Genomic DNA, 21,787 nt, shown 5'->3' on the forward strand with positions numbered 1-21,787 from the left:
CGCGGTTAACGTTCCTTAGAAAATTCCGGCAAATTTTACTTCGTTTAATATTTTACAGTTGCACAAGATATCGCTGCGATACTCGACTCTACGTTTAACGTAGCATATTAGAATTTATGTCTTTACTTTCGAAAATGAAAACTATAATTGGAAGTATTCCATTGGATATCGATGGTTCAAGATCTAACGTAGAATGTAACTTTGACGTTGTTGTTCGAGGTATAAACCCGAGTAGTTCCACTTTACGCTCGAATCGAGTGCAGTTTTAGTACAGATCCGGCCAATAGCGATGAGCTATTGCTTGAAACCGGCGTTATCAGGAAATGCAGACCGAAGCACCAACAAAATCGTCTCGATGTTCGTCTGAATGGCTATTACACCTATCTTAGTTCCTTCTCTTCTCTCACTCCTCATCAAGCTGGATCTTCCTTTAAGATAGATAGGACTTTTCAACTATTGGCACTATTCCATGATCTTGCAACCACTCCATACACATTACCTATCCTTCGTGTATGTACTTTTCTCAGTGTAGTTGACCTTTTGACAATGTGGCAAGGTAAATAAAGAATGTAGAATGAACTATTCTCAGAAAATAATTATCTTTCCGACTTCAAAATTTTCTGCGTCTTTGGTGTTGCAGATGTGTTGGTTCGGTAAAAGTGAAATATTAAAATATTGTATTTGAGAAAGTAAATACTACAATATTTGAACATTTCTGAAATAATTTATATATAATACGACACGTTGGAAGTGAAGCAGAATTATTATATTATTACTTCAGTATTATAAAGTGATATAACATAATCATATTTGTATTTACTTTTAGAAGGTAAATTATTTAAAAACACGTATACAGTATCTTCAACAATACTTTTTTCATAATCGTTTAAGTCTTCAAAGACTTCGCAGTTTCGGTATCAAAAGAATACTGACAATATATTTTATCTATATTCTAGATTCTAGAGGGTCTCTTAGTACGACGATCAGTACGACAAGAGCTTGAGAAGCTCAAATATTCACGATAATACCGATCAACCGAACGCTCCTTAAGAATGTAAAAAATTAAGTCTCGTGCTAGCTTCAAACGCAACGAAAAATCACAGTGTTCCTGTCGAAGTACGATAGACTGGATGATCTGCTTGCAAAAAAAGAAGAGAAACGTAGGACTAGAGCTGAATAGGGAACACAAAGGCAGTTCTACCTGGTCTAGACAAATGTAACTGAAAAACAAGCGCCACAGACCGTGAGGTAATTCCTTTGAACTTGTCCGTCAAAAAAACAGCCTCCGCAAACACGGTCGGCTCGGTCACGTTTTCGAACTCGATCCCAGATCGCTGTGTGTACTCCCGTCTCCGAGACAAACGGAGCACGAAATTGCGTTCGAGAGGTCCAAAGGATAGGCTGAACGAGCCGACACTCGTTTCAGTAGTAGAGGTCGGCGCTGGTTAGACACGCGTCTGACGATTCACTTGTTTCACTGCATATTGAAAGAAATTTTACTGTAAGTTCAGGCCCTAGCTGATTCAAAAAGTTTTCATTGATATCTTAGAGCGATGTTTGATTATTGGCATGTGAAATGTGGAAACGAAGGCGAATAGGCAGAGAAATTTGATATAGTTTCAGACTTCTGGACGATTTCACCAGTTTCTCTTACTATCTTCTAAGGTTTAAAGGAAGATTCTAAGGTCTGTTTAGATGTTAAACACGCGGTAGTTGGACGATTAGGGAAGAATAGGAAAAATTAGTCTTTCCTTTTGGGTTTGTTTGACTGGATATTAAAAGAAATTGTATGTAGCTTTAGAATTGAAATGATTTGAAAAGCTTCTGCTACTATTTTGCAAGGTTTCAAGGCGTATTTACTTGTTATGCATACGTGGTATGCGAAATATTTGTGGAAAAATAAGGAAAATTGGACGAGGCTCGAGTATCATTTGTTTCAGTGAATGCTGACAGAAATTTTAATTTAAAAGCCTGCGTTACTATTTTGCAAGGTTCCAAGGTATGTTTAATTATCGATATGTAAGTATGCAGTACTTGGAAAATTTAACAAAACCCGAGGAAAATTAGATGCAGGTTCGAGCGATAGCGAGATAAATATTTCACGCCTGTTTTAGCTTCAGACGATGCAAAAAGCTTCTGTTACTACCTTGTTCGGGGCACGTTTATTTGTCATAACATCATTCGTTTCACTGGATCTTGGAAAAACAATAGCATAGGTTTAGACTTTCGATGATTTAAAAAGTTTCCTTTAGTGCTTTATTGAAGTTACGATTATTTGGTATAACGTCGTTTGTTTCACTGCGTGTTGAAAGAAATTTCATATAAGTCTAGACTTTAGGTGATTTAAAAAGTTTCTTTCGCCACTTTGGAAACTTTCGTATCATGTTTAGCTATTGGTATGTGACATTTGGAAAATGTGACGAAGAAAATGATGTTATATGCGTGCCTGAGCGTCGTCTGTTTTACTGAATGTTAACAGAAATTTCATATACGTCTAGACTTTAGATGACTTAAAAGCTTTCTGTTATTACTTTGCACAGTTTCAGGGCATGTATAATCATTGATATATGGAATTTTGGAAAATTTGAAAGAATAGGGAAAATGGTGACAAAGTGGGCGTTGGTCAGACTCGATAATTAATTACACGTATAAATATATCGAATTTGAACATAATTCTCTCGTATCGTAAAATTTTATTGCTTTCGGTTATATAATTCCAAACTCGTCGTATTTGCTCGAGTAACAAACAAACTCGTTTAATTATCAAAATTCAGTCGAGAATGAATTATTGTAGTAGTCGTTTATAATTCAAGCGGTGATTATAGCAGAGGCAACGATAAATTATGGACGGCTCGGAAAGATGGAATGGAAGAACGAATGAAAACTTTGGTAAAATGGCCCGCCTTCGCTGGAATCCAGACGAAATCTATCGTAGTTCCGTTCGGCTTCCGGCCAAATTCTCCAACTTTAAGGATATTACTAGCCCGATAGCCGGATCGTCGTTCACCCTTTCCAACTTTTCTTCCTTATTTCGAGATCCCTTCCACACCAATTTTCCTCTCTGTTTTCCCTCTCGAACGTCGTCGAATTTCCACCGGTGAAGATTGACTCGAGAGGAGACGAGAAATCGATCATATTCGACCAGTGGAAGACAGACCAGAGGTTTGAGGAACTTAAACGAAAATTCCCAGTGCCTGAAAAGCCGTATTTCCTAGCCAAAACCCAATATTTCGAGTTTAACGTTTCAAAAAAGATTCGTTCTTTATCGTCTGTACAAGGGTCGACATTGACCACGAGAGCAGAATGTTAAAAAGATGGCCATTGTTCGCACCTGCTTACGAACGAACAGCTCGTCACAGGATATTTAAAAGTATCTCTGAAAGAACGAGAAATGTTATCAGCATTTACGCGAAATGTGATGAAAAATGGCACCGGTCAAACTTACCGATGTGTAACCACTTAATCTTCGTTTTTCTCGCCTACTGATCCATTTACGAAATAATTCTTTGGAAATTCTGCCGATAAATCAATTGAAGTTGCGAATGGAGCAAACGCGAAGCACCGCAAGATCGTTGCTACATGCGCACAGCAACCCAAACACGTTCATCAACTTTGCACCTGCATGCATATGCTATAAAGGTTGCCAACCCGGTTTCACTTTCGTCAATTAATACATAGGCAAACACTGAGTGCAATTCGTGGCACTCAGCATATACATATACGGATACAAACTTGGCGGGCGTATTGTTGGCCACTGTTCTCACGTAGCAACAATCTAGTGCTACCTAGGATTTGCTCGATTTGAAACTTCAATTGATTTATCAGCAGAATTTCCAAGGAATTACTCGGTCGATATGGATGAATAATTATTATTCCGTAGGCAGATGAGAATTTGGACTCGTCTCAAGCTTATTCTTTCTTTGTAACTACGTTAGGGCCGTTTTTTAATATCTGTCTTTTATGAACGATATAGTTTTGTTTTCTTTTATAATTCGCAGAAATATCCAGTCACTCTGATCGATTTGTATATTGTGACGGTATCGTGGTTCCTACGGTAACGCAATCGTCACCCAAATTTAATTTACACGGCGATCAACGCGTCATCTCTGCTGCGTTCTTTGTACCATTTTACACCCAATTCTGCTTTTTCTTTTATTGTTAGCAATTTTCTTAAGTTCGAGGCAGATACTAACTAATCGTCGATACGACTGATTTTCGATCTTAATATACAGCTGTAGTGCACGGTATAGCACATTGGGATTTCTCTTGGAAGCTTAAAAATTTTAATAGTCATGCATAAAAAAGCACGCTTCATAGATTTCAACGATCTTGAAATATATCTCCAAGATCAAGATTCGGAATAAGTTTCTCCTATACGTGTAACCGGTGATCGGTTTTTGTTACCGAGATATTCACAAAAAATCTTCGATTAAATTTAGTTTTCCGTTACGCTTCATTCCATTGTACATAAATGGTCGGATTTTTATATAGCCCAATCTAAACTTAACTCATCGCTTCTAATCATCTGCTATAAATAAAAGGCGATAAATGAATGGATTATAGGTTGGGGTTAGATGTTAGATTAATATCCGGCCAATAACGCTGGCATCACTTCATTTTTATTTTATGCGATTTTTTAAGTACATCGTAAATTCCATTGCTCCATTCATCATTATTTATACATATATGCTGCCAAACGTATCTTTATGTATATTTCAAAGACTAAGATTATCTGTGCGTATCTATCGGCTCTAATTATCAGTATGTACGTGACGGATAGACAGATAAAATACGGTACAACGTTTCATTATCGATAGATTCATTGAAAATTATCTCACGAGCATTGTTTGCCGTTCCACGATTCATTTGTTTTTCTTCTTCATTTACACGATATTAAGAACGATTATATCCCTCGTCGATAAGTTAGGCCGAGGCTGGGGATCACATAAACAGTTAGCTGTTGCGACCCCTTTGAAAACTTTGAAAAGCGCGTACCTAAAATGTACGGCAAAAAGTAAGCGACGACGAGTATACTCGTAAAACGCAGATATGTTTGGCTGTTATATTATAGAATTAAGTTGTAACAAAACGACTGTTTCATTTTTGAATTGTATTACCGACAGGGCTCGTCGTAACGCAAAATATTGTCATTTCTTCGTGTATACTCGTCAAGAACAGCTAACTGGATAAAGACGCTCGTCTACTGCAAAGTGATCGCCGTAATGGTAACATAAATTGCGTTGTGGTGTTTCGCGAAGATGTTGGAAACTAAAACCGAATGACAAGTTGTGAAGAACGTCGACCTCGACAACATATTTCAAGATCGTTGAAATCAATGAAGCGTGGCCTCTTTCGTATAATTACCAAGATCTTGCTGCCTATTAAAAGGACTAAAACTGTGACACAAAGAACGAGGTCGGTAACAGAGTTCAAAAGGCGATCGAAACCCGGAGAATACGTCACCTAATCATCGTGAAAGCTTAAGACCTAAACTTCTCACTTAAGTATAATAGATACTAGGAACGCGTAACGAGCGGAAGACAGGATAGAGTGATGGTAATTTGACTCGAGTAGCTGCAAAAGGAGAGAAAAGAAAAACAGAGGAAATAAGCAGGCCAAAGAGAATTTTAGCGAACAGGAAAGGATGCATTAAGTAGGATAATTAATCGGCAGAGTAAGTCGGAATCTGAATAGGAGAGACAGAGAGAGAAAGAGAGTAAATGGTTCGAAACGCATGAATAATATAACTTCGTAAATATAGTATAATAGTAGATATAGTAGGTGTCTGTAAATCAAGTGCAAGTCTCGGCTGTGAGTATAAGTATATTCTAGCGAATAAAACATATTGTAATACAAAAGTTACTTATGAAATCATAACACATAAGGGAGAAGGAAGAATCTTAAAAAAGAGAATCTTACATTGGCGCGAAGATGACGGAGTTGGTTGTAAAGAGGACGACCTCTGGATACGACCGAACGATTGATTTACCAGGAGATTGGAAGACGCAAAACAAGACACCGTGAAAGAGAACATCCACCAGCGAACTCTTTCTCGTTCTTCGACTTTTCCATCCAGTTTCATCGTGATACTCGGCCGAGCTAATTTTCCACTCGTTCTCCGACAATGTTCTATAAAATGAGTTTTCTCCTTTCGATCTCGTTAGACGATGTATATGTACATACATTTGCCAGTCGTTATTCGTAGTCGCGAATAAAGAGGAAAGATCTTGACATTTGACTTACGCGTATTCTTCGAATATTTTATTCTCGATTTCATAGCGATTATCGATGAATTAAGATTACTTATCAATTATTTATGCATCATTAAATATATTCCTTATCGAGTACGAGGTCATTCCTGCAAGGTTGACATTTTTCTCTCAATTAATGTAATTTATTGCAATGAAAATAGTGGCGCTAGTTGTTCTATCGTTTTCGGAACTTGACTAGTATCACGATAATAGAGTTCCATGATAGCGTCAATGAAACTTTAAAATGTTAGACTGCGGATGTTTACGCGTTTGCGAGAAATCTATAAATATAAAAATGCAAAGAATACAACGTAATATAGAAAAATGTATAAAATATCGAAGCACGTGTTATAATATTTAATGGACGAAACAAATCTCTGTCTGGGTCCCATTTTTCCTTTTTAAGTATGTTGATAAAAACGTAAGAACTGATATAAGCATCCGTATATACGACATGACACAGATAACTTATTCGGGAAAAATGTCTACAAGCTTTGGAATACTTTCGTGAGCCTGAGTATATAGGGTCGTGAAAAAAGATCCATAACTTAAAGGGTTATAGTACACACCAGCAGGAGTAAAAAACGTCTAAATAAACATAGGTCCTAGAGTCAAACCTTTCGATGAAAAAGCAACTTTTACTTTTTATTGGTGTTCGATATCCTAAGTTGGTCGCTTCCAATCCTATCGAACGTCGAATTTACAACCATAAACCGATACTGTCTCAAGTTATGTACGAATTTGAAGGATTTATTTTTCGATGTATAATATCACGATTCTTCATTTTCTCATGGATATTATATCAAAATAATACGCTTTATTCTACGTAATTCTCAACTCTTTATTTATAATTTTAAATAACATATAACGCACTAAACTGCAAAAAAGGAAAAGTACATTGTACCTCTTTTACATTGTGTCTCAATGTTTTAGAACCACTACGAAGCTCAAGAAATTTTAACTAAAATTTCTTAATTCTCAAACGAATTTTTCCAAATTAATACGACCTAGCCAGCGATGATGCGGAGGTGATCAGCCTTAATGATTGATCTTATGACCCACGTTGATCAGACGATTTTCTAGTCCTCTCGGTGAACGCTCCAACTGCTATAAGTTGCGAAATCATTCCAAGGATCATTCTGTATATCGAGGCGGAAGAACGATGGTTGCAAAATCATTGGAGCGACGTGGTACAGGGTCGTGCGGTATGTATTTAACACGTTGAAACATAAGATTCAGTCTGAGCCCCTCGAGACTTCGTTGCTAATTGGCTCAGCGTATCAACGACCTTTCTTACACCGTGAACTTCTTCTTGTCCCTAGCGTAGGTACGAGGAAAGAATAAGCTCGAAGCGGGCCAACTTTTTAATGGATTAACTCTCTACGAAGCTGCGGTTCGTTCCACCGACCCTACGATTTTGTTAATTAATTATCGGCTGAGAAACGCCTAATTGCTTTTTCTATAGTTTTTATAGAATCGTTCGTTAAAGCTTCCTCGTTATTCGACAAATCGACGCTTAACATAACTGCACGCGATTAAGGAAACAGAGACGAAACGAAGTACACGACACACTCTTTGGATTTATAAAGCACCTAGAATTCGGTTGATGGAAATGTTAGCGAAAGTTCAAAGTTCGAATCAAAGTTCAAAAGTTCAATCGAATTTTCTATGAAAATTGCAGAGTCGTAGGAAATTGCAGCGCGTCGATCGGAAGATTACAGTGAAACTGCGTATACGATGATTAGCTTGCCAATGTTGCTGCTAATTAATAGTTTCACGTAACTGAAGAAATGCAGCACAAATGAAAAGGAGCATGTTAACGAATGGCCACTTCTCCATCTGCTGGCGAACGAGAAATTCTTGCCACACGTTTCACAGCGTCTCTCAAGCAGCGAAAGACGTTATCAGTATTTATCGGAAACGTGATGGGAAAGTTGGAAGGGACGAGCGCAAAGACGAACAAATGGCTTAACAGTAGAACTACCGATGATTTAACACGAAGCCATTTCTACCAAAACCAGGCAAAATGACTGGTCTTTAAAAAGTAATAGAATATTTTTATATTTATTGATTCATTACTTCCTTTCAGAAGGAATTCCATGTTATGTAGTACATTTTTGATATTATTAATCCGTCTGGGACCATGATTCCTAAACGAGGATAGACACATTTATAAAATTGTAGAACCAGTCATTTTCAATGGTGTGGTATTTCTAGCGATAGCATCTAGCCATCTAGCGATCTATTTGAAATTCTCCTGATAACTGATATCGTCATATCGAATGATACGCAGTAAAAATTTGAAAAACGTGTGTTGTACGAAACGAGGAAACCGGTTAATTGGGGTTCGATAAACAAATTACAGGACCCTTTTACACTTCGACAAGTACCAATCATTTTGACTGGTATTGGTATAAGTAGCCTTGATATAAAATTATTTTCAGTTTGAATACGTAAAAAACAAAATAAAATTTATTATATTATTCTCTTAGTTATCGTTGCAAAAGTCATAACGCGAAATAGGAACTTTAAAATAAAATTGTAAAACCAGTCGATTTGACTGGTGTTGTACTTTTAGTGTTAATCTTCGTTTTCTTCAAATTCTCATCCACCTATGGAATAATAATTATTCATCCATATCGACCGAGTAATTCCCTGGAAATTCTGCTGATAAATCAATTGAAGTTTCAAATCGAGCGAATCCTAGGTACCGCCAGATTGTTGCTACGTGAGAACAATGGCCAACAATACGCCCGCCAAGTTTGTATCCGTATATGTATATGTTGAGTGTCGCGAATTGCACTCAGTGTTTGTCTGCGTATTAATTGACGAAAGTAAAACCGGGTTGGCAACCTTTATAGCACATGCATGCAGGTGCAAAGTTGCTGAACGTGTTTGGGTTGCTGTGCGCATGTAGCAACGATCTTGCGGTGCTTCGCGTTTGCTCCATTCGCAACTTCAATTGATTTAACGGCAGAATTTCCAAAGAATTATTTCGTAAATGGATCAGTAGGCGAAAAAAACGAAGATTAAGTGGTTACGCATCGGTAAGTTTGACCGATGCCATTTTTCATCACATCTCGCGTAAATGCTGATAGCATTTCTCGCTCCTTCAGAGACGCTTTTGAATATCCTGTGACGAGCTTTTCGTTCCTAAAGCAGGTGCGAAAAATTGCCATTTCTTGTTTCATTGTCCTCCGTTTCGTTTGTACTGCCTATTGTAATGGTACTTTGCTTATATCAATAATCACGTGAAATATCGATTAAAAGAATAGATAATTTATTACACTCTCATTAGGTTGGAGATGTTTATGCATTTATGGAAAATTGACTTGTATTAAAACGTACAGATTGCGAAGATATAGAAAATATTAAAAGTAATATACTTGTTAATAATATCTTCAGGGTAAAACGGATATTTGTTTAACTTTTGCTGCTTTAATCTCGAGTAATGTAAAAATGTGACTTTGCAGTAAATATTCGCAGCGTAATTAATTATCGCAGTAGTCTGCTTGTTCTTAACATCTCGAATTACACGACTTCGAATAAAGTTCCTTCCTTTGACAGGCAACCGCTAAAGTTCATCGAGAGGACTAGCATTCCATTTCAAAGGGAAGAAGAGGAAAGAAATTACATACCGTCTTCGATTGGATTGTCCATTTCCATACTTCGACCTTAAAATACCTTCGACTATTCGCTAACTTCTACCGATATCTTCGGCTCGTCTATTCGACCTGCTCGAATTCAAAGTTTATCGAAAGGTGGAACAAAGGGTCGAATAAACCAAAGTTGCCAACGGTGAAACGCGTTTCAGCGAGGTCGTGCGTTTTAATTAAAGTTGGAGAAACGAGAACACGGTAGCCCACAGACGAAATTCGGTATCAGTAGAATTATTTAGAAAAGATATTCGATAATTGAACGAAAACAACGATTCATTATCTTCTTCGAACAATCTGTTACTTTTAGGTTCTTCGTTTCTATTTGTCCGCAGATTAAATATCGCTGGCGAATTATTAGCTTTTTAAATACAAAGATAAATGTATAAGGCGAATTAATTTTCTACTGAATTTACGTACTTTGAGCGACATTGTACAAGTTTGAAACGAAACGTTTCCAAGTTCCATTATTTTTTCAAGCTGCGCGCAAGGTAGAGAAATGAAGAAAACCAACATTTGACCTTTGTCCGTTCTTTCCGCTAACATTGTGTGCTTAGAAAATAATCCTTTACGTAAAAACAATACTCCGAAATAGTTTTTTACTTCTCGCGAAAATCTTGTTCCGACTGTTGTTTTCGAGATACGCGTGCAGTAGTTTGGAAAATGAAGAAACACCAGAGATAGGATATTCGTGAGAATAATCCGAGTGAAACATTTAAAGAAACACGAGTTCGTCGCTTATCCTGCACTGCGCTTATTTACATCGCGACAATGCAAAAGCATCGTTGCAAAGTGGTGGATCCAGTTGTGCTAGTTGTTGCCTCGCTAAACAGAATTCAGTTCGTACATCAAACGCGAAACTTCAATTATTTCGAAACGAAATATATTTCACAAATACGTATCTAGCTTAAGCTAATACTTTCGTAATCATCGATCATCGTATCTTATCTAACTACGATAATTCAGTTCCTATTTTTCCAATTACTTTCAACGCACCAAAATTCGCTATCGCGCCACTAAATTATGTCCAATAATTACTTTGGGTATTTAAGAACCCGAGCCACGAAATTTCGGCTCTGGCTCCGACATACCGAGGAAAATTCCAGTGCTGGCTCGTTCGTAGTCGCTGCTAGTCGGTGTACATTTTCGCGGCTCGCGCCCGACAACTTGTTGACGCTTGATCGTTTCAAGGGGAAACCCGGTTCTCCGCAAGCTTCGCAGATTGCTCGGTTTTCGTGACTTGATTGTCTCCTATTTCTCTCTCTCTCTCTCTCTTTCGCGGAGATCCACTTTAGTCCATCCTCTCATAAACCTATATAAAGGCTGTAAAATATTCGAAGGACGACGCTTTTCCGTGGCTTTCACGACACCGCAGAGAACGAGGTAATAAGGTCGCGTAAAAAACATTTAGAGATCGTTCGATGGAAAATTGGAGCTGCGGTGCTCGAACATCGGTGACGTATGACAAGTGGCCCTCAATGTCAGCACATCCTGCACGCTGCGAGCTTTGGTTAATCGATTCGTCCTTCGCTTAAACGTTCTAACGTCGGTTCTGATTAACTTCTTCAACGCTGCTGATCCCTCCCAACGTTCGTGACTAGGAAAATTGCCAGTGAATTTTACGTCCTACAATGTTCCTGCCGTTTCTAGTCACACAATCTGCCAATTTGCATTCTTCGTTTTTCAGATTTTCGCGTAGAAAGTGACAAACCATTTTTGCGAGAATATTCTTTGCATGATAGTAATCAAGGTTTGTGTAAAATCAGTGATCCGTCACTGATTCGTAACTAAGTGAATTGTTGGTGAATCCTATGCTTCTATTCTCGTACTTTTTGGTGTTTTACGTTCTATTTCACGCTTTCTCCTCTTTTTCATCCATAAAACCCAACAACTGTTTTCGAAGCGCTATCTTTACGAAGAGATTATTTAGCGAAGATAATATCGTTCTTGATCGAGCTTTATCGTTTTGACGCACGTAAGTGGTAAATGTCTGATTTTTATCGAATCGTTATACGAAATTAACACGTTGATCGCTGGTTGTTGCTGGTGACAACCGATGCCACGTTGACGTGTCGCGTAAATGGTTTTCGTACTGTGTCGAGAGGATCGACGAGTTTAAACAACGAAATTCCAGTGCCAACGATGGGCCACGCAACTTTGCTTCCACAGTCAACGTGTTAATCTTGCCATGTTGTTAGTTGTAATTATACAATGCTTTCAAAGCTTCTATCTCTATTCCATGATGTTTGTTCGCTCGATTTTTCTATTTTCAAAAATTCACGCTATTGTAGATACGGAACTGCCATTCTCAATTCTTTTCGCTGGTATTTGTAAATGTCACCGTTTGAAACGATCTCTGCAAGCGAGAGTATTGCGGAGGCAGGAAATTTCGAGGAATTTCCTCCTCGAAAATTCGACTACTCTCGCTATCAATTTTTAAAAACGATCAAAAATGCGCCGGGAGGATGATCTTCTTGCGCGTGTTTGCTTTAGAAACTTGGCCGATAATCGAGCAGTCGTGAATCATTTTAACGCTTTACCGACCGCTAGCAATTCAACAGCATACGCACGACTGGCATTTCAGGCGCAGATTCTCCCTGGCGCCGGCTCTGTTTCGGTTTAGACTCTCCAATACCATTCTTTTCGTTCATCGCGAACGGTAAATTTTTCAAATTGATATAAAGCTGTGGGAGCTTACAAAGCAACGCAACTGATGCAACTAAGCAAGGTACCTTAGTACTAAATAACAAATTATTGCTCAAATAATGAGAATAAAAGGCCGATTACTAAGCATCAGTCGGTAAGCATCGGCGACAAGAAACCGATTAATCGCCTATCGGTCGGTAAAGTGTTAACAGTCGGGCAGAAGTGCCTGTGTCTGTCGAGACCTCTGCTCTGAACGTAACACACGTTAAAATAATGAAACAAACAACAACGACACATGGAAGAAGGAAATAATTTTCCCCCGGCGTATGAAATAATATTAAGCATAGGTTGAAATGCGATATTTTTCGAAACGGTATGCACAGGAAGAAACAATGTTTCCCTACGTTAATTTGCTATTCTCCAGAAATGGATCATTTTCATTCGTAACGTTGTTCGTTGGAAAAGGTGCATTAGATTGTCCCAAAAGTATCTTTCGTTATCGCACGCAGCTGCTTTATCTGGCAATGTTTATGCAAATATTTATGCGCAATATTTAGGCAAAAATGTTTGTACAATGAAACGTTTCTACTCTGATATAAAATATTTCAAGTAAAATATTTCTAACCTGTCAAATGTTGTGCTCTTTATCTTCAGTCGTCTTCCAACTGTCGTACGATACTTTTCGTTTGCAACTGTTTCGTTTTGCATTTGCAAGACAACAAATTATTGCGCGTTTGTTATTTTCTTACAAAACTAAAGAAACTTTTGGGACAACGTAATACGTGGATATACGTTGGGGTCCGAGCTGGGCACTGAGCTCCGCCGATCGGCTTTCCGAGTGTTCATCGGCTCTTCAGCTAATTGAGAATAATTTAGCACGATTTGCTACGTTCGATCTGTAGCAGCGGAACGGTACACGCTGCATAGAATGTGCATAGAAATGATCGTAGAGTCGATGAATTACGACGACTGATTTTTCAGGAGAAAGTTGGCAAACTCGGAAGCGGGAGAAACGGGATACGAGCAGATAGACTAAAATAAAGGGTGTTTTGCAGCATCATCGAGGGCTGAGCTATCGAAAAATATGGCGTCAGGAATACCGAGCGTACATCAGAGGAAGCTTGGACCAGCGCCGATAGCATCCTTCGAAGACCTGTCCGACGAGGTGGAAAACGTGAGTCCTTCCCTGTGTCCTCCCTGAGTCTCCTCTCTAAGTCGGCTCTTATTCGAGCGGGGATACCGCTCGAAGGTCCGTGTGTGTAAAGTCGTGGAAGATCTCGTCGATCGCGGGATTAACGTGCGTGCGCGTCTCCCCCGTCGAAAGAAAGTCCGAAGCTCCGTTTGTCCCCGGGAGCCCGTAGGTGTGCGACACATCTGTGCGTGTCGTGTCCACCAACCATCTACCAATCAGCCAACCAACCAACCACTCAACCACACCCCAGTGACTGTGACTCGACGACAAAACCAGCCTTACGAATTTGAATGCAGGGGGAACCGGCTGCGCGAATGCCAGGCATCGTCGAGGTCACCACGCCGGCAACGCCTGGTAGTTCGCTTAAGACACCCAGCACGCCGAGAATTGACATCAGCAGGGCAAGCAGTTCCTCCCACCATGAGGACAGTAACTCCAGGGACTCTACGCCCGAGAGGGAACTCCTTGCAGGTATTACGTTCTTTATCCTTTAACGTAGTGCAGTGTCGTCACGTGACAGTAAAATCAAAATTGTAAACCGAGGTTTCTGGATGATCGACCGATGCTAAAGATCATGCTGTGGTTACAGCGGATACGTATTCGCAGAAGTACGGACGTTTTGGCGAAGTCGATGCGTCGACGTAATCGAATATCTGGGCGACAGAACAAGTAGCATGTTGTGCCTCTGTATTGGTCTACTTTTTTCAAGAAAATTCACGGTTTACGTGTTTCCAAGTCGTTTAGCTTTTGACGCGGTAGTGCAAACATCATATTAAGATCGTATCTTACTGCTATATGTTCGCCACCTTCGATTCGTTGTCCTTTAAGGTTGGAAAAGTGTGGCTTAGATTCTGGCACCGGGCTTCGGATAATTGTACAGATATTTCTGAAAGTATGCTTCGCAGCCTGTGAATGAAAATTCATCGGAACGCTAGTTTGTCCGAATACTCGACCGGTATAACCGTGGCCTAATATCCAACGAAAGAACGCTCGCGTGTCTAACCAGCGCCGACTTCATCCACTTTAGCCATGGCCTTAAGGCTCGTACAGACACGTCCAACAATTTAGTCTATTGACGAGTAGCTGCTGACTACGAGATGGTTTAGTGGATAGAGAGCGTCCGGAATTAGTAGAGTTGAGTTACTGGTTTAATGGGATGGTAGTGGTGTGGGAACCCTACCCCGCCAGAAAAATCTAATCAAATGGATCTACTCGACTAAATCGTTTTATTAAACAAGTCCACTAGATTTTAGTACCCACACACGGTAAGTTATTTAATTGCTCGCCACTCTATTAGATTACCGACTAAATTACTGAACGTGTTTGTACGAGTATAAGCGTTAATACAGGAAACAACAGTCCGGAAATCTCGGGTACACGCACCCCTTAAAGTAGCGAACCATGGCTGCATCGCCGCGTCGCTTCGGGTCTTCTAGCCAAAGCCTATCGCGTATGTACAGACGGACATATAATCGCAGGGGCTGATCGACTGTGTGAACGAAAATGCAGCTAAAAATGAACACATTCGATGATCGTTATTTTGTTACTATACGTAAATTGTTTTCTATTTAACTTTGCTACGTTCTTTAGATCGTTTCTGATCCAATTATTTTTCTCTGACATCGAAGAAACGCTTCGGCTTAAACAAAATACGAAGAAAGGTATCGTTGGTGATTTCTCGATAGAATTTCCTATTAAAATTCTTCTTGAAATGTTACATCTACCATCTATTTGGTAAAATGAGGTCAAGATCAAAATATACAAATTTCAAAATCGTCATTGTAAAATAACGTACGGAGGAAGACCTCGACTAAGTGTAAAAAGAAAATTACAAATGTGATCGCCGGTAGTTTCTATGTTCCCACTGCGTCTAAATTTACGTTTACAAGCTGTGTTTCACAAAGGTGAAGGGGTCGCACGAATGTATCCCTCGACTCTCCTCCCCTGCGTGTACTTTGTAGCCCCACCAGGAAAACAAGCGAGGTCCGATAAAATCGCGAATGACTCATCGACGATAACTTCCGTTTATTCGAGTTAACAGTTCGATCTAAGAACACACAGACTTTCACCAAAGGGATACCAAGCCCTCGTTAGAAACGAAATTCGGTCAACGTGAAGAGGAAAGAAGTTTTCGCGTAGAGGGAAATTGGAAGTTAAATCGTTGCTGCGAGAAAATTGGATTTTCCACGGTCGCGAGAACGTGCAACGAGATTCAATTATATCTTCAGCTAGAGAGTGCTCGTTAGTGCTCTGCAGTTTCTCTGTATCACGTGGAAATTTCGAGTGGCAAACAGCGACAGCTTGTTTCTTCGATCGCGAGAATTTCCGTCAAATAACATGCACAGGCGAGCATCAGGTGATTCCACTTGAAAAAAAAAGAAAATAGGAACAAAGTGTAGAATACCTCCCAAGATATACGTTATTCGAGAAAAAGCGTTTCAAATAAAATTTGGTCTGTTTCGAGGGGTACACGACGACCACCCGGTTTGCCTATGTGAAGGCGTTTTCGAAGTCTTTCGAGATGACCTTTGTTTCCTTAAATGGAATTATAGCTACATTTTTGTATACGCCATTCGATGCAGTTTTTCATCCTCTACAGAACATTATTAAGAGTATATTCGGGAGTATTAAGAGTGTTAAGAGTATTAAGGGGCGGCGAAGATTTGTTTGCAAATTCATATTTCGTCGAACACACGTAAAAGTGTTAGGACCTGGCCAGGAATACGTTTCGCTCGCCAAATGTGCCGTTTGATGCAAAAGTGATGTAAGTCGATTTTTTGCTTATTTGGTTAAACGTCTCATCTCGAAAGCGTAAGCTTCGTTGTATTTTGTGCAGAAGTGGTGTAAGTATATCTTCGTTAGTTCCTCGGTGGGTAACAGAATAAGTGAGAATCGCTCGCTCGCGATTCATTAGAAACTTTTTTAACAATTGAAAATTGCCTGTGGCTATTGACAATTAAAAATTAGCCGAAATATCCCTGTGTATACGGCGTGTATAGGATGTTTCCTACCTTTCCGGTCAAATAGTATAAATAACGTAATATAAAATTGAAAATAAGGGTAAAGCGTCGCACAAAGTTTTCTGTCGTAAACGCTTCGTGGCGAAGTTTTAAACCAAGATGGAACGCAGTGAGAAATATGCGCATAGGAACAAATTTGTTATCACGGAATACAGAAAATCGTAGCAGGTATCATACCAGAAGAACAACTATACAGAGAGAATGAACACAGTGAATTGGTAACGTGGTTCCAATATCTCGACAAATCCCCTTCTGAAAATTTCTTAATTCGGAACGTAAGAAATTCCAAGCCATCTAGTTTGCATTGTATCAACGTACCGTGTTGCGATCAGAGTTTAAACATTCAAACAATTGCGTCTAAGCAGTTTCTACTTACAGTAGAAATACTCTAACGTAGAATCCTGTGCTACGTACGCATATTCAGGCTGTGTTCTATGTTTCTACGTGACTCTCTAACTTTGTAACAAAAGCGTTTACAGAGCCAAACTTCGCGCAACACTTTCTTATTTTTCGCTCGTAGATTACGCTGCTGTAGTTTGCTCGGGAAAATTGGAAATACACTGTACGAGTTTGTTACCCCTCCTCAGTGAATTTCGTTATTCAGTAAGGGTAGTTTCGTTATTCAGTATAATCCGTCGTAGGCGATAGGTCCCCTCTTCAATTTCGCAGCTAACGAGACGTTCGAGACTCTTTCGTTTGGTCGTCGATCCCTGTGTCTTTCCTACGGGTATAGAGAAACGCCGTTTCCTTTAGAATTAAGTCGTCGAGGATGGAGGCGGTAAAGTAGGCAACTGTAACGATGCCTCTTTCCTTTTGGGGACGATGAACCTTTAGATGCGTTACGTGGAAGATATCGATGTAACTCGTACGTGTTTGTTTGAGAAAAATAGCTGACGCAGTTTTATGTCTGTATACCGTGTAGCTGAGGATATTATTAGACGACTTAGCATAGAGGAAAAATTCAAGTAGCTGCCTGGACCCTGTTGCATCATTGAACCGATATTGTTTAAAAATTGTAGAGTAATAGTTAATAATTTGTTAGTTATTAACGTTGATAGATTTTCATTTGTAGGAGCAACGAGCTTGTGAACGAAACTAGGATTCGTAAACGAATTTTACGAATTGTAGGAATTATACGAGTAATGACTCGAGGATTTTTGCCCTGGGAAAGTTTCACACGATTCCAGTTACATAGGTAAAATGGTACATAAAGTAAATATACGAATGGAACATTAATCGATAATAAATTAAGCAAGTTCAATTTGACGTATCGAATTGAAATATAAGAATTGTAATTCTTTATTGCATTTATAATTGTATCGCTTATTATCACGTATCGGGACAAAACTAAATTTGCATATCGATGAGACGAACGTGCTTGTTTATTTTCGCATAGAGCATTATATCTTGGCCGAGTATTTAACATAACAGAGCATCTTCCATGTTTTTCAAAGACAATCCACATTTCGATTTGACGATCGTCAATAACGAAGAGAATCGTCGTTTTGCAACAGTTATTTAGTACAAAATGTTACGAGCGTGTTTAAAACCTTCTCAGAAATTGTTAGAGGCTCTGTCCTAATTCCAAGCAGAAATCGATATTTTTAAATCTGGCGCCCTATATCTCGATCGATAACTCGATAAATCCTTCTTGATCCTTCGGTGACAGATTATCGACATTTCTTATTTCACTGTGACAATTGCAAAAATTATTACGACCTCGTAATTCTGTTACGCGATCTCGTATAAAGTTTAATAACTTCTGCTCTAAATTTGCATTTATTCCGAATTCTCCCGTTATCTCGCTGCGCTGTCAAAGACGCGATCCTAACGAAAACGTACGTCGTCGTAGTTTATTCTTTATGAAACGCCTAACTCTGTACTTCTCAAACACGAACTTTTTTTCAATCCTCCGATAGAAATTCTTCGTTGCTTTATTACATCATCAAAGAGTTAAATCGACGTTTGAAAAAACGTAAGAAGTTGGTCCTTTATAAATCGCCGTTATATACCGACGCACGGTAAAATTTTAAATTCTTCCATCGTCGTCGCTATTTAATTCTCCCTTCGAAGGAAAACTTTCCTTGCACTTTATTACTTCCACGCGTCACGGCGCGCTAAGAAATAGTCGAAGATCGTGCAACTTTTCAGATCTTTAAAAGTTGTGAGAAATTGAACGAAACTGAATTGAATGCGACTTATTCGAGCAATCGCGCGAATATTTTGGATTTACAGAGGCATATAATGTGACAAATGGTATAAGAAACGATACATTTCTTACGTTTTCGAAAAATCTACCTGGAAAATCTTCCTCCGTATGAAATATTTTTTCACGTCTTTATCCTTCCTCGACCTTCTTTCGTGTTCCATGGTTTCCTACAAAAAAAAAAAAAAAAAAAAAAAAAAGAGAGAAACAGATGGACTCGCCCGATTTTTGTAGCAAAATAGCTGTTCGACGAACTAAAAGACGACGTTCGAACGATATTAGTTTAATAAACGGGTAAACGGGTGGTGTATCGATTCGACAAAAGGTGGTCGCGGAGGACGATTCTCCGGACGCGAAGAAGAAGGTTGCCACGAGGCCGGGTCGTGATCGATCGAGAACAGGCCTAGTGTGTTGTTCACCGGTGTCTCTAAATGCTCCCTCGAGATAACGCCAAGCCCTGTTTCTGCTCGTGTGCCACGAATTAATAGTGGTCGCGATGTTATGGGAGAATTCAAGGGGAACAAGGCCTAGCTGCAACTTTGTCCTATATTCCAGTTGCTTTGTTACAACCGACGCACACATATACAAGTAGGTAGGCGAAGAAGCGACACGATTTCTCTTCCAACAAGCTCGTTTCGTTTTTATCGCTGATTCGCAACGCGGTGACGCGATAACGTGTCTCTGAATGACGACTCGACCTTTTCACGAAACACAATGGTTAATCGTTCCTTCTCATTGATTTTTCTTCCCTTTTCTTCTTTCTTTTCTCCTTTCACTCTTTCGAATCGATGCAAACGCGGAGGACAAGCTTCAACATCCACTTGTTCCGTGCGGTCTGTTTAACTCCTCATGCTCCTCGTGCATGTGTTAATCCGCTAATAATATTAGCATATTCGACAAGTTATAGGTTAGTGGATTATTCACATAGTTTTATCATTTCACCATCTTACGCGAAACAGGATGATCAGACAATTCGTAATTTGGAAAATTTCATTATCAAATTTCAGCTGTTTTACGAGTCGGGTAAAAAGGGCTATTGGTAATTTGCAAAATACGACTTGCAAAATTTGTATTTCTAAGGTTTCTATAAATCGGATAAAGAGGGCAGTTGGTATTGGCAACTTGGAAACTGCGACTTGTAAAACTTATTATGTTTATAAATAATGTTGCTTCGATTGTGCAACAGGGCCCTGGCAATATTAGAGAATTGTCAAGCTATAAATTGGTAGATGATTTCTAGTTGGTAGAACATTTACGAGTGTAGAACTTTGTATTAAATAGGATTATCGGATGGTTTATGATTCGTAAAATTTCATTTCTGCATATTAAATATATGAGATAATTTATCGATAGCTGATAATATCATTATCAATAATTTTACAATTTTAGCTCAGACGGGATAATTGGATAACTCGTAGTTTCTTAAATTTCATCTATTTTATCATTTATAAACTCGTTCCTGTTAAGAAGATTCCTATTTTTCCCTAAAAGTTCCTATTTTTTCATAAGGATGCCTGTTTACACGTGTTATTCTATCAGATCCTGTATAGTAGATTTCGATTCCAGTAGAACTTATTAGATAATTTATAGCTTGTAAAATTCCATTTATTTTATCATCTACAAACTCGTTTCTTTTTAAAGAGTTTATCGATACCGGTTCTATATATTAGGTTGGCAACTAAATGATTGCGAATTTTGCCATTAGGTGGTATTGACAAAATCCCCAATCACTTAGTTGCCAACTCAATATTTTCTTCCTATTTTTTCGCAAGGAGTTGCCTTATGCCCGTTTACACGTGTTATCCTATCGGTCCCTGTATGGTAGTTTTCGATTCTGGTAGAATTGATCGTTAGAATTTATACGTCGTAATTTATTTATACTCGTTAATGTTAAATGCTAGATAAGTTAAAATTTTGATGTTAGAAAATTGTTCTATGATAGAGACTGTATCCACTTCTACGAAAAGATTATTAAATACATAAATGTCGAATTACTAGGCGGAGAACCTCCACCTGGGTGCAAGCTGACTCTGGGCTACAAAGAGGACGCCCAGGATCTAAGATCGTCGACGGAGGAGCTCGACTTGCAAGATCCCATTCACGAGCAAGATCTGAAAAGAGAATCGAAGAAACTGGCGAAGAGGCGAAAGGAGGATGGCTCCATGTCCGATTATAGCGGCAAACAATTAGACAGAGAAAGGAAGGACAGCAATTGCTCGGAAATCGTCCTGTTGAACATCAGTGGAAGAACGTCTAGACTTTCCTCCGTGGGTAGTCAAGGTTCAGGAGCCTCTGGCAAACTTTCCGTTGTCTCTGGCACATCGTCCAGGTAGATTAATCAGTTGCTCGTTCTCGCAACGACCGTCCATGTTTATGCAAATTCCTACTTTTATAAAGAGAATTTTCTTTCAGCCACTAAATGCGTTATGATGTGTATTCGTTTGATTTATTTTGTATAATTGAGAAAATTGTTCGTGTTATGTTCATTCAAAGTGTATCTTTGTATCCTTTGTCGTACACACGTAAAAACTCATAGTTAATTTTGATTTATGAAACTACCAACTGCAGAATAGACGTTACTTTACTTTGCATTGAAAGCGACACGAAAAACTGCTCCAAGGACGTCCATTTCTTGGATATTTCCAAGAAATCAAAGTTCATGTATTCGCTGAAAGTTAAACACGTCGAAATTTTTTTAATTACCGAGACTGTAGTATTGCGACAAGGAAGCGCGACGTTGCTTCGCTTTTCTTTGATTTTTAAACAGATGTAACAACTGTTCTAAAACTGTCGAGTGGCGTTGTGATAGTTGAGGG

The 21,787-nt window shown here is 39.0% G+C and overlaps 1 protein-coding gene across 5 annotated transcripts in view; it reads left to right on the top strand.

Annotated features, from left to right (window-relative positions):
• LOC100642734 overlaps positions 1-21,787 on the top strand; it is a 39,291-nt gene that overhangs the window by 7,118 nt on the left and 10,386 nt on the right. For all 5 annotated transcript variants that reach the window (XM_048410429.1, XM_048410433.1, XM_048410431.1 and 2 more), the window contains exons 2-4: positions 13,609-13,727; positions 14,042-14,216; positions 20,970-21,300. In XM_048410429.1, coding sequence (XP_048266386.1) covers positions 13,638-13,727; positions 14,042-14,216; positions 20,970-21,300 — 596 coding nt within the window. In that variant the 5' untranslated portion in view covers positions 13,609-13,637. The remainder of the gene's footprint in view (positions 1-13,608; positions 13,728-14,041; positions 14,217-20,969; positions 21,301-21,787) is intronic.

The sequence above is a fragment of the Bombus terrestris genome, chromosome 11, assembly GCF_910591885.1.
Source record: "Bombus terrestris chromosome 11, iyBomTerr1.2, whole genome shotgun sequence".
Lineage (NCBI taxonomy): Eukaryota > Metazoa > Arthropoda > Insecta > Hymenoptera > Apidae > Bombus > Bombus terrestris.